Source organism: Pyrus communis, chromosome 11 (genome assembly GCF_963583255.1).
Source record: "Pyrus communis chromosome 11, drPyrComm1.1, whole genome shotgun sequence".
NCBI lineage: Eukaryota > Viridiplantae > Streptophyta > Magnoliopsida > Rosales > Rosaceae > Pyrus > Pyrus communis.
Genome location: NC_084813.1, coordinates 5,358,802 through 5,371,847, shown reverse-complemented (window position 1 = coordinate 5,371,847; position 13,046 = coordinate 5,358,802). Strand labels below are relative to the sequence as shown.

The following is a 13,046-nucleotide window of genomic DNA, read 5'->3' as shown; positions in this document are numbered from 1 at the left end:
TCTTGTATGTAACTAGGGAAAAAAACTATAATCATGAGAAAATTCGGTACACATTGCAAAGTAAAATTTCATTAAGGAATGTTATTCAGACACCCTTATATCCTTATTAATTTTTGTCCATTAATCTTTTTCATTTCATCTAATTCAAAGGTGAAAAATTGAAAAACTAAAAAATATGTGAGAGATTAAAATTGACATGTGGATAGCACCACCCTTTCAGAATTCCCAAGAGAAAGAATAAATAGGATCAAAAGAAAGACCCCACCTATCCAACTAATGGGCGCCACTTATCCAACTACCTTCCATACATTCAAATGGCAACCTTCATCTGTCCTCTGGTTAAACCTAACAATAATACCAGAAACAAACTTGGCACTTGGCAGCCATAAGTCATGGCCACTACAACTTCTCTGCTTCCCAAATCCTTCCCACCATTTCTCACCAACGCACCTTCATTCCCCTCAACCCTTTTCACCAAGCTCTCGTCTTTCAACCCACAGGACCACCCCCATTGCACAAAAAGGCCTAACCTTCAAACAAATGCCAAGAAGAAGAACCCCTGGCTCGACCCTTTTGATGATGGGGAGGACCCTGACATGGAGTACGGATCCCTGTTCGCGGACGGGAAGCAGGACGAGGATGATAGGCCACCCGAAAACCCGGATAATCCATACGGGTTCTTGAAGTTCCCAATGGGGTACAGTGTGGAAGTGGCATCACTGGCATTGAAAGTGAGGGGGGATGTTAGGAGGTGCTGCTGTGTGGTTTCTGGTGGTGTGTATGAGAATTTGCTGTTTTTTCCGGTAATTCAGTTGCTTAAGGACCGGTATCCCGGCGTGCAAGTGGATGCGGTGGCTTCTGCTAGAGGGAAGCAAGCTTATGAGTTGAATAAGAATGTGAGATGGGCTGACGTGTATGATCCTGATGATCATTTTCCTGAGCCTGCTGATTATACTGACATGGTTGGACTCCTTAAGGTTGGTTGGTGCAAATATCTCTATTATTCTTCTTTAAAATCATTTGGGCAATTCGTTTATCTCTATGTTAAGTAAAAGGATTAGGGCCCGTCTGGTAACGTTTTTGGAGAATATTTTCATAAAAATGATAACGAGAAAATGGATTTGCATTTTCAAGATTCAAAATGTTGCAGTTTCGATCATTCGTGGAGATGTTCTCTTTCAGTGTCTTCCTTACAAACTCGGCTTCTCATACAAGAAGGGTTTCACTACTTGGATAGAAGATAATGTTTTTCCAAATTTGCATCCAAACGACTTCAAAAGTAGCGGAATGATTCCCGCTTCTTGAATCACAGAACAATAATGCAAAGAAATTTATCGACAAGAATGATCTTTACGGTTCTTTTCTGCAACGAGGCATGTGAGCAATTAAAGATTTAGTAAGGCAGCTTCGTACTCGAGTAAACTGGAACTAAATTATTAAGTGCCTATTTGAGAATGCTCTTGGTTTTTGGCCATAAAGGATTCATCTTGTTAAACTTCGTACTTAATGAGTTTCCTACTTGATTTAAATTTGTAACCAATTGCGTTTAACTGTCACAGAGTAGGTACTATGACATGATCTTATCAACCAAGCTAGCAGGTCTCGGCCATGGAATATTTTTGTTCATGACAACAGCCAGAGAGAGGGTGAGCTACATTTATCCAAATGTAAACGCTGCAGGAGCTGGATTGTTTCTATCTGAAACATTTAGACCGAATGGTATGAATCTCGCCGAAGGCGGGTATAACATGTGAGTTTATAATAATACAACACAGATGATTTTGATACTTCCTATGAAAAATGAACACCTCCTTGGATGCATAGTGAGAGCTTTTATTTGAAGCAGAAAATTGTTCTGCAGGGATAGCTGGAACAAGTATTGGTAAAATTATTACGCTGCGTTTTGACACTAATTCTGTATTTAGAAAAATTATACACGTGATTTTCAATTCAGGTATCACCAGATGGTGGATTGGTTGGGGAGACCTGTGCGGGATGTGCCACGACAAACTTTGCCCCCGCTTAAAATATCAATTTCAAAGAAGCTAAAGCAGACTGTAGAGTCAAAATACAAGAAAGCAGGTGTAGATAAAGGAAAGTATATTGTGATTCACGGGTTGGAGTCGGATTCAAAAGCCTCGATGCAGTCTAAGGGGGATAGTGATAGCTTGCTACCCATCGAAACTTGGGCTGCAATAGTCCGCGGTATAAGGTAAGAAATTTATGGAATTTCCGTTCTGAAGGTTCATCCAGAAACATACAACACAAAACTACACACACACACACAAGGAATATAAAAGTTTATATGCATTGACCCTACTGAATGAGAATGTTTAACTTATAGTTGGCCAGGAAGTTTTTGTAAGTATTGATCTAGAGCTGCATTTGTTGTTCTAATGCCGACAGGGAATTTAGGCCAGTTTTTGTCATTCCACATGAGAAGGAAAGGGAAAATGTGGAGGAAATAGTTGGAGAAGATACCAGCATTGTGTTCATAACAACCCCTGGGCAGGTAGGGATAAATTACTTCACTAATTTCCCACACTTTTTGCACGAAAACGAAACAGCTTGGAGAACTATACATACAAAACTTTCGAGTAAATATTATTGCAAAGAGATGGATGGGTTGGAAAACCATCTGCCATACAAATACTTTTCCGGTGCTTTACCTTACCAATGTCTCCTGCTGGAAAAATGAAACCACTTTTGTTTCGTGATCTCAATCCTCCTTCATTCAGAGCAATGGTTAAATTTTATCAAGGACTTTTGCGGCTTTGCCTGCAAAATAGTCAATGAATGAAGCATGATCGACTTCTAATGGCTTTCCTTTTTATCTTCTTTAGCTTGCCGCTCTTATCAATGACTCGGCTGGTGTGATAACTACAAACACCGCAGCTATCCAACTTGCAAATGCGCGCCAAAAACCCTGGTAAATGATATGTGAATACTAGTTTTCTTGTGTTAGATAAGTACTTGTTTGAGCATATCCGTATGTTCTCCATTTCGTTTTTTTCGTGGGATCTATTTTTTCTCACCATTGGATTTTAATTTTCAAATCAGTTGATTCTAAACATATTGATACCCTTGAACTCATAATGTCATTGTTTTGCAGCATTGCATTATTTGGCTCTGCAGAGAAGGGGAAACTATTCGTTCCCAACGAAGAGGAGAAGAACTGTGTTATTGTTTCATCCAAGACAAAAATGTTAAAGGACATTGACACTGAAGCTGTTAAAAATGCACTTCCAATTTTCAATGTGTCCCTGGCTCTAGTCTAAAAGGGGTTACAGCTCACCCTGATTGGTGATTTAATTATTTTTGTTCTTGTTGTTTTAATACGCTATCTTTACCCCAGTTTGTATAGCAGACCATTAAGCCAATGTTGATTAATAAAATCAGGATATATTTTTTCTGCTATCGACGTTCTGAGTGTTAACATATTCCCAAATCGTTTAAACGCACAAGGGAATTCCATACACAAGTATGAATCCTACACCAAAATAGTTCAAGGACAATCCTACAATAAGGGTACATTAAGAGAGGACAAAACATCAGAACCAGTTCTTTTCCTGATGACGGGATCACATTGTTCGGTGAGCTTGAACTAAAAGGACTAGGCCGGCATCCTGTTCCAGAACTCTGAGAACACATTTGATGTTTACACACCTCTGTAGCTTGCTGTCCGGGCAACAATGCTGGTTGCTATGAGACAATCGGCTGTTCTTGCTTCCATGAGTACGGGTATCTGGCGCTGAAGGTTTTCCATAGCAGTTCCTCGCAAAAGTAACATCCTGTTGAGTTTCACAAGTAACACATGTTCCAGCATCAGCAAGAACTGCAGCTCAAACAAGTGGATAATGCAGGTGCATCGTTCCAGCTCTTTTCACAAGTGGGACTGCTTTCGGTGGGTTTCTAACGTCATTTGACATGAAATCACATTCCCAGTTTCTTGAGCAAGGGCCAACCCTGAAATGCCATTGAGATACCAAGGCTGGCAGTGACTAAAGCAGCCTAGTTGTCTGCTAATATCATCACAAATTTCAGACTTTTGGATTCCAATTCTTGTGTTCCCGGTTTTAGACGCTGGACTAAGGGTATTCTATACTTTCCGCTACGTTCGAATAAAAATGAGTGAGAATTTCTTTTGAAAATTTCTTGAGGTCATTGATTTCAAGGTCATAAGATAACAGTAGAAGTTATTACGAGAGTGCGTAAAATTTACAGAGAACAGATCAAAGAAAAGGGATGCATCATCCCATCTTATCATGCCGAAATCATCCGTGATCATCGTAGTTGGCATGGTTAACTCAACAATTTAGGTACTGGTAATGCCATTGAAATTGTTCGGGAAAAAAATCAGGGATACAAGCACTTCTCCAAAAGAAAAGAAAAGAGAGTATATTACGAAGGACACAAAAACCAAATTCAACAAAATCACTGTAATCTCAATTGAAGAATATTTGATGTTCGAATCTTGACTGATTCTGATTCTCTGGTCTAATTCGAACGTTGAATTATGAGCGTGGTTTTGCGCGAGTTGCAGGATCTTCCTTCGACTCCAAATATATCATTGCAACATAACCCAACGTCCACAACGAAATGTACTGAAATGGTACCCACGATACGCATGCAAAAAGACTTAAAATGCTTCCCACATACTGAGGATCTTTTACGTACCCAAATGGAAATTCTGTCACCCAGGGAATGTTCTTCCCAAAACGTACTCCATAATACGTACCAGATTCACCGAGCAACTGATAGACCCTACAAATAATCAAATGGAAATTCTGTCACCCACGATACGCATGCAAATTGTCACTTATATATTTCAAATAATCGATTTATCAAAGAGAAAAGCGAACAATCAAATCCCCAACTGCAGAACTCTTGGTCTGACATAAATCACAGTTACATTGAATGGTTAAGAGAGTAAATTGATCACAAAGTTCTTTTAAACATTCAACGCTTCTGGTTCTTGTCACATACAACTGAAACGTAGGCTACAATTATATCAAGCACATTTTCATTGTACTTAAAATCCAATGGAAATATTAATAAGTCAACCGTCGGGACTATCTTACAAGGTCCTAGGTTTATTCTCATTATGCTTCCCATTCTGCAGACTTCATCTATTTCAACTACTGCAGATAATTTTCAGTGTGATGACTGCACAATAATGCATACAGAACCAGTGTGCTCCAATTTGCTCCAATTATTTGGTTGAAATGCAAAAGCATGTTGTTATCAACAGAAATTTCAGAACAAAAAGCTGAAATAGTTTATGAAGTGGTGGTAAAGGTTTGCAATGCCCTATTTATCTTTATAGTCAAGAATAATTTTGACAAGAAGAAACTCAGTGCTCTCTTCTCCTTATCTCCCTCTTTGCTCCATTGGGATAGGGAACATAAAAATTACCTTAAAGTTTTAACTAACAAGGATGTTAACACAAATTATTTGTGGTTCAATCAACCAGATGTTTACCGTGACGGAATACACCAAGGGAACATCAAAAGGAACTAGACATCAAGCTAGGGGCGATGAACTAAACACCAGTTCTAGCACATTAATTTTTCTAACAGACATTATTTTTGTCTCAATCCCACTCTTCCTTTTCCCATTACACCATGAAGTAAAATAATTTCACTCCTATGAATTATATGATTTCATACATTCAATGCATCTTTTTCCTCTGTCAGGATTTCTACCTATAAGTGCCTCGTTTCCCATTAACTAGGAAGACCCGTCTATAGATGCAGAATACGAAAGATGGGCTTGCAATGTGCCCCCGTAACATTTAAGTACAATTTGAAAAAGGATATTCATAGCAATGATGACAGATCTCACATCAGTGTATCTATACTAGCATCACAAAATACGAGCTGCACCACATTTCCTTTGGATTAAAATGCACCCTGTTCTCCACATCCGCCATGAAAACTATACGCGTCGCCAATACCCAAAAGAGATATTCAGTTTAAGAGCAGCCAAACTACCATAGCCTGCAGCTGTGCAGCATGACATATAACTATGACCAACATGAAAAATGAAAACCATTTTCCCTCAAGTCCATCAGTTCTAGAAAGAATTTATCAATCCTACTTAGTGTCATACAGATTCGGGACACGTAAATCAATTGACTAATCAAACAATTAAAAGCTCACCACGCCGACTACCTAATCAATGAACCCAAATTCCAAAACATAAAAACACATCCAAATAAAACTGAAAACTGGGAAGTACCCATGTCTCAAAACAACAAATAAAACATCTATAAAAAGGACTAACCTGAAGTTGAGGAACTGGCCAAAGGCAATGAGGGGCCAGAAGTAAAGAGGGGGAGGCCAAGAGATGGTAGAGACGGAGAAAAGAGAAAGGAACTGAATCAGCTTCAGGAAATGAGACACATAGGCCATCACTTTGCATGGGTCACGCCCCTTCCCACACATCTCTACCCATGTTTGTGGGTAACTCCATAGCCAATAGTAGAATGGGAAGGGTGAAAGCACTCCTATTGCTGCTGCTATCCCCATTTTTCTTTTTTCTCCTTCTCACCTAATTTTCTCTCACTTTCTCTGGAAAACGATTCCTTTCATGGGTGGCTCTGGCTGGCTCATGGAATCTGAGCTCTTGTGTGTTTGTATTGGTTACGAGGTCGGTGGCAGGCCCATGTTTACAGCCCGATACTTAGCAGGCTTTGAGGTAACGCATCTTCAAAAGCACATAAAAGGATTTTTATTTTTTTTTTTATTTTTTTTTATACAAGCGATATTGGAGGAAAGAGATATGAAGTTTTGAACTTCGATATTACAACCAAGCAGAGATGAGAAGAGGAGATGAGTGACATAGGGTTGAGAGAAAATGGAGAGTAATGCTTCTCCAGTTTCTCCAAACAAAACCCTAACGAAGGAAAAAACTTAACATTACCTCACTGTAGGGCCGACCTCACTAGTGTTATTGGGACTTTGGGAATTTTAGTTTTAAGTTAAACCGTTTAACTTTTTGGCTTTATTGATCAATGCTCGTTGGGTGATGAAACTCGAAACTAACTTAAGGCCCAATTCAAACGTATTTGTTTGATTTGTTAACTTTTAATTTAATCCTAGCCATAATTCATAAACAATTAGAATTTTTAATTGTTTTTACTTAATTCCATGGTATTCTTCAATCTGTATCATACACGGTATGCGATCCATTAGTACTGATTAGCGAGGCAGTGTGCGATAGTGAGAAATGGCTAATCTTCAGAACTACACAAGCCATGAGTGATATCTAGCAGTATGTCATGGCTACCAAAGCTAAGCAGAAGAAGTGGAGAACATAATTAGTTGGAATTACGATGCAATAAGGTCCTTCTCTATATCAATATTCTTGTTCATATTGTTAGGTTGACAGGTTAATCATGTCTACTATTCATTGTGATTATCTTATTTATATCATTATTGTGAATGTAATTTGGAACATACCTCCTAGATCATGTTCAAGTGTTATGACAAGAGACTCTTGTATCATATCATATAATAGAGCATTTTCCTTCAACGGATGAAGGTTAGTCTCACATGCCTTTGTGAATAATAAATGTTTCCAACAATGCGCGTATCCAACATATGAGGTGTGTCAAGAGGCGGATCCACATAGGGATCCATGTGGAATCATTTACTCTATCAAATCTAAAAGGATTAATCCCACTTAGTTGACATTTTATTTATAATAACCAAAAATTAATAGAGAAAAATTTAGAAAGGACTCTGTTTTTTTTTTTTTTTTTGTTCAAAAAGCTTTGCACTCATTGTTGGATATAGGAAACTTTCAACCCTTGTAAATAAAGACTTTGTAGAGGCTGTCTTGCATTATAAACATGCAGACTTCAAGTCCCAACCCTAACCCCAAACCCCACCACTTGTTGCTGTGCCGTCACCACCCAGGCTATCACCTTTAGCCGCTCACCTCACGTCGCTCAATTCAATTTTTCGTCTACATTTTTTTTTTAAGGATCCCCAAAATTTGAATCTTGAATCCGTCACTGGTGTGTCTAACATGTTAGCACAATAGAGCTGTATCCACTGTCGAGCGAGATTCTAGAGGTGGTGTCTCGTCCATTCTTAATGCTCCCATGCCCAGGCTTGAAATCTCACAAATGCTTTAGAGCAGTTCCACCCCTAAAAAAATGCGCTAGCAATCAGCCCATTTAATCCACTCACTGAACAGTAATAGGTCAAATGCATCTCAATCCTTAAAAAAAAATAACCTAGTCAATTTTATTAAAATATTATTATTTTTTATTATAAAATAATAAAAAATAATAATTTTATTTTTAATTTCTGACAAGCAAGCAAGTAAACATTGAGCAACTGTTTTGCTTTCTCATCTGCTTTCATGGCTGCAACTGTTCCGCTCTCTTTCTCTTTAGATCCACGGCAGTACCACCACCACTACCATCTCTTCTCCTCCACCCACCAGTTCAAACCCCACCAAAACCTTCCCCTCACTCCCCCTCACTCCCTCTACCTCCTCAACTATTCTCCCCAAGTACCCACTTTCTACTTTCCCCAAATCAGACCGTTTCGCCTTCAAATCTTTCACCGAGTCGTTCGCAGAGTCGATGCTTTTGCCTTCTAGGTATGTGTCTGTGTTGGGCTACTTGGTCAAGCAGTACTTGTTTGAAAGAACAAAGCTTCTTCCCAACACCACCACACTCATAGCGTTTTACAGAAGAAGAAAAGAAGAGGACTAGGCTATTTTTTAATATTAAGATTTCAGCTTGCTGACATCATACGGGCCAGTCCATGGCTCTGTCAATTTTGGGCTGGCTTGGAGACCAACTTGGACTGGGTGCCAGCCTATCTTTTGGGCTGGAGTGGAATAGCTGGATGCTGGGCTATTTGTTTCCCGGTGGAATTGCTCTTAAAGGCAATTCGTCAATCAAGGTCAGGTCATGTGTCGTCCCCTCATGGGCGTTGATTTTTTGTTACCACAATGGGAACTGACATATCGAACCTGCCCCATCTTGTTGCCTTCTACTTTTTTTTGGCCTCTCCATCCCTACAACATATTATAATTGCATAACTTTTTTTTTTTTTTTTCTCTTCGACATTATGTTACAAGACAGATATTTTCTTGGTTATTGGGTGACCAAATAATGCATGATTACTTATTTTTAAATTTGATAGAAAGAGTGAAGAATAAATAAATGTGTTTTAAGAGCGCTTGATTGTTTAGACCAATCTAAACCTGGACAAACCATGAAGTTAATTAAAAAACTAGATGTATTAGCATTAGACCCTCACTTACATGTTACATTTTAAGCCATTTAAAATGCGAGCCTTAAATAAGACCATGCCAAGTTTATTCAAATTAGTCCTGCAATTAGTCCAAACCAAGTCTCTCTAGTGCAACAAAAACCCGTGTTTTAATCTCAATTTTTATTATTAATTTCAAAGATACAAGACCATGAATTATTGATAAACGTACTGACTTTTAGTCGGAAGAAACTCTTGTTATAAATGCATAATTGCAACAAACATACATAACACAACAAATAAATATATTTCTTTTCAGCATAAAAAACCAAATAAAAATATGAGATGGATCATTTTCTTTTTCATTTTCTAAAATATGAGATAATTACAAAATCCATAACTTATGGAGGCATGGTGCCTCAAAGAAAATACCGGATAGTTCTATCCGCATGCTCATTTTTTACTCTCACACGCCTCTTGTTAATTTGATTCTTTGAGGCCATCTCCAATCGATCCGGCTAAAAGGTTATAAGGCTAAAAATAGCTCAAAATGACACAATAACCGTCTCCAACCGAAGACTAGGCCAAAGGGCTTGTGGGCCCCACCGAGCCAAAACCACCAAATCAGGCCAGCGAGCTGGCCATCTCCAGCTAGCCAGCTAGCTTGAAGAGCCCAGCCCACTTTTTTTTTTTTTTGAACGAATTTTAAAAAAAAATGTAATTTTTTTCCTACACCATTTCTCACGTATTTTTCACCATTTCATACTATCTTACCTAATTTTATTTCAATTCTTCATATTCTATTCTCTTCCAATAATTTTTCCTTTAATTTTTTCAATAATTTTTCAAATGGCCACCTCTTTCAATAATCTTCCAATATATCTGAAAATCTTATTTTAATAGGGTATTTTACTTTAATTAACTATAATAATTCAATTAAAATAATAAATTATGTTTAGCCTATGACCTTTTGGCCCTCTTGGTTGGAAATGATTTTTTGTCACAGGATTATGTTTGGCCTATGGCCCTTTAATCCCTTCAGTTGAAGATGGTATGAAATATGGTCTGACATTATTCATTAAAATATAATTTCTTGGAGAGTTATAGGGCTAAAGAGAGCCATCTGGCCCTCCTTCGGTTGGAGATAGCTTGATCATCTTCAATTTTTTCTATTTGACACTACAAAATTAAGAAAGATTTGTGAGAGGTGAAAGGATATATCCCATCCCCCATCAAAATGCCACCATGATATCTCCCTCCTCCCATATGGATCTGGTGGACAGGTCCCACGAACCACCACCATCCATGTTCTCACTCACTGCCACTATATGCTAAGCATACAAAAGCAAACTGTGTGCAGTAGACGACATGACCACAATAGCAACATTGCACCAACCGTAGGCCATAACTTCATTTCTTTCTTCTTCTTCCTTTTCCATATCATGAAAAGAACACGGCGCATGTCCTCTCTATGCGCGTGTGAACTGTCCATAATTTAAAGGCTTCTACAGTTGCTATTTATTACGCCTTTAAAGTGAGGCCGTCCCTTAGATGTGACACCTACCCTAAGGATTAAGGTCATGCATATGTACACTCCACGCATGAGTCGGTAGGGGAAATTCTTGTGTATTGTCAGCCTCAAGTAGCCTCTTTCACAAGCAATTTAACTAGAAATTAAATTTCTAATACATGAGCACAAATTTGTGTATGCAGTCACACAACCATGTGATGTGATTGTTGGGCATTAGAATTTATCAACTTGTAAGCTCCTATTGGAAAATACACAAAAACATGTCCTTTTTCTTTTTCATTTCATCCGAATCATCAAAATTTAAAAAATAAAATAAAAATTATTCTTTTTTCTTGAAGAGTGCATGAACTTAAAACATATATACAGGAATCACTAAAGGGATACATGAATCAACACAAATTCATAAACCATCTAATTCATGAAATTTGTTTTACTTCTATCAGGTCCAACCTTGAAGATGAAGTTTCTCCTCGTAACAAAACAAGAATTGTTTCTTTTGGAATGTTATTCAATTCTAATCTTAAAAATACATAACTCATGAATGATTTAGACTTGCCGGCTTTGAATGTGCCTCCTAAATTGTCACATCCCGGCCCGGGGTGGATCACTTCCCGGACCCGCTCCACCACCGTAGCACGATATTGTCCGCTTTGGGCTTACCATTCCCTCACGGTTTTGTTTTTGGGAACCCACGAGCAACTTCCCAGTGGGTCACCCATCATGGGATTGCTCTAGCCCCATTCTCGCTTAACTTCGGAGTTCCTACGGAACCCGAAGCCAGTGAGCTCCCAAAAGGCCTCGTGCTAGGTAAGGATGAGAATATACATGTAAGGATCACTCCCCTGGGCGATGTGGGATGTCACATAAATACTTACGTTCGATTTAGGGCTGGTTTAGTATTGCTGTGCTTTGAAAAAAAAAAAATAAATAATTACTTCTGTTGTGCTGTGAAAATAAGCTCATTTTTGCTGCTCCACGTTTTCAGTTTTTTTTCACCTAAAACTATGAAAATAAGCTATTTTTAAGTGTTTACCAAACACCTTTTTTAGCTCAACTTTTTTTATACTCATTTTTTATGAAAGCACATCAGTATCAAACCAGTACTTATTCACAATATACAATACACTTATCTAAATTCGAGACACATTATATGTTAGAAAAAGAAGACCCTAACCACTCGGGGTGAACTCATTCCAGATTGACAGAACGCATATACGTAGACTAATTAGGTAAAAGTTGGTACTTATTATTTGGTCATACTAACACAAAAGTGATTAATACACAGAAAAATTAGGATGAGAGTTGAATATTCTAAGTTCACAAATGGGAATGATTGAAAAAACAAGAATCTCACTTGTCAGTGCCATGTGTACACGGAGTGATGAAGACCAAACATGTGAAGTGTGAACCCGCACAGTCAAATAATCCAATAAAAAAAAAAAGTAATATACACTATCCTGGCCCACCAATCATGGCCTGTCTGTAAGACTACTCCAAATTAAAGAAACATTCCCACCAATACCGACTATTGACGGTATTGAATACATAAAGGAAAAAAAAAATCGAAACTATTACATAATTTAGATGAGGGGAAGTTTCGAATTCGGAACGTATAATTAAAAATTCAATACTCTATACATTAAGATATTAGACAACATGCAACAGATGATTTATCTATATGAGTAATGCTAAGTAGATCAATTTTTTAAGAGAAATGCTAAAGGACTCTTTCAATACTGGGGTTCTCCCTAGACACTCTGTCACCTCATGTTTTTGGCACATTATTTTATAATGATTGTACAAGGATTGACGTTAAACTTTGAGGTGACACAGGGTTCATGAAGAGTCTCACTTTTGAAAAAGTCCCCTTAGCATTCTCACTTTTGAGAACAAATTTGTAAATCATGTGATGGGTTATTAATAAGAACTATATATGTTAATCAATACTTAAGTAATAATTCAATCATTAATAATCACGTTATATGTTTTATAAATATGGTTTAATTATATGGTCTCCCTCATATTACTCCCATCCATATGTAATTATTCATTTTTTAAACAAACTATATTATGGTTTAGATCCTTTTATTATTATTTCAATTTAATGAATAAAATTATTGCTCACACATCATTATACCAAATTACTACCTTTAGAAGATGGGAAATGATTAGTACATATCTATTAGAAAATGACAATCACATATTTTTTTTTTTACACACACCAAATCAAATAAAAATAAAGAACATAATTAAACAAAAATGTAAGAAAAAGCAAAATA

General features: G+C 37.5%; 2 protein-coding genes across 2 annotated transcripts; one reads left to right on the top strand and one right to left on the bottom strand.

Moving 5' to 3' along the window:
* Nucleotides 1-334: 334 nt before the first annotated feature.
* Nucleotides 335-3,418, top strand: LOC137707913 (photosynthetic NDH subunit of subcomplex B 1, chloroplastic). The gene is made up of 6 exons (XM_068446856.1): nt 335-977; nt 1,560-1,750; nt 1,955-2,212; nt 2,407-2,512; nt 2,844-2,929; nt 3,113-3,418. Exons 1-6 carry the CDS (start codon nt 393-395, stop codon nt 3,276-3,278), a joined length of 1,392 nt encoding a protein of 463 aa, XP_068302957.1. The 5' UTR covers nt 335-392; the 3' UTR covers nt 3,279-3,418.
* Nucleotides 3,419-4,302: 884 nt separating this feature from the next.
* LOC137707914 (phosphatidyl-N-methylethanolamine N-methyltransferase) lies at nt 4,303-6,623 on the bottom strand. Its single transcript, XM_068446857.1, has 2 exons — nt 6,286-6,623; nt 4,303-4,764 (listed from the first exon to the last, which is right to left on the bottom strand). The coding sequence occupies exons 1-2, from the start codon at nt 6,528-6,530 to the stop codon at nt 4,515-4,517; spliced, it is 495 nt and encodes a 164-aa protein (XP_068302958.1). The 5' UTR covers nt 6,531-6,623; the 3' UTR covers nt 4,303-4,514.
* Nucleotides 6,624-13,046: the final 6,423 nt, after the last annotated feature.

Excerpts from the sequence above, each read along its gene's own strand:
- LOC137707914 (XM_068446857.1), bottom strand. The coding sequence starts at position 6,530 with ATGGGGATAGCAGCAGCAATAGGAGTGCTTTCACCCTTCCCATTCTAC. Across the intron at positions 4,765-6,285 it reads GGCCAGTTCCTCAACTTCAG|GGTCTATCAGTTGCTCGGTG; the intron begins GTTAGTCCTTTT and ends GATTATTTGTAG.
- LOC137707913 (XM_068446856.1), top strand. The coding sequence starts at position 393 with ATGGCCACTACAACTTCTCTGCTTCCCAAATCCTTCCCACCATTTCTC. Across the intron at positions 2,213-2,406 it reads GCAATAGTCCGCGGTATAAG|GGAATTTAGGCCAGTTTTTG; the intron begins GTAAGAAATTTA and ends TAATGCCGACAG. Across the intron at positions 2,930-3,112 it reads AATGCGCGCCAAAAACCCTG|CATTGCATTATTTGGCTCTG; the intron begins GTAAATGATATG and ends ATTGTTTTGCAG.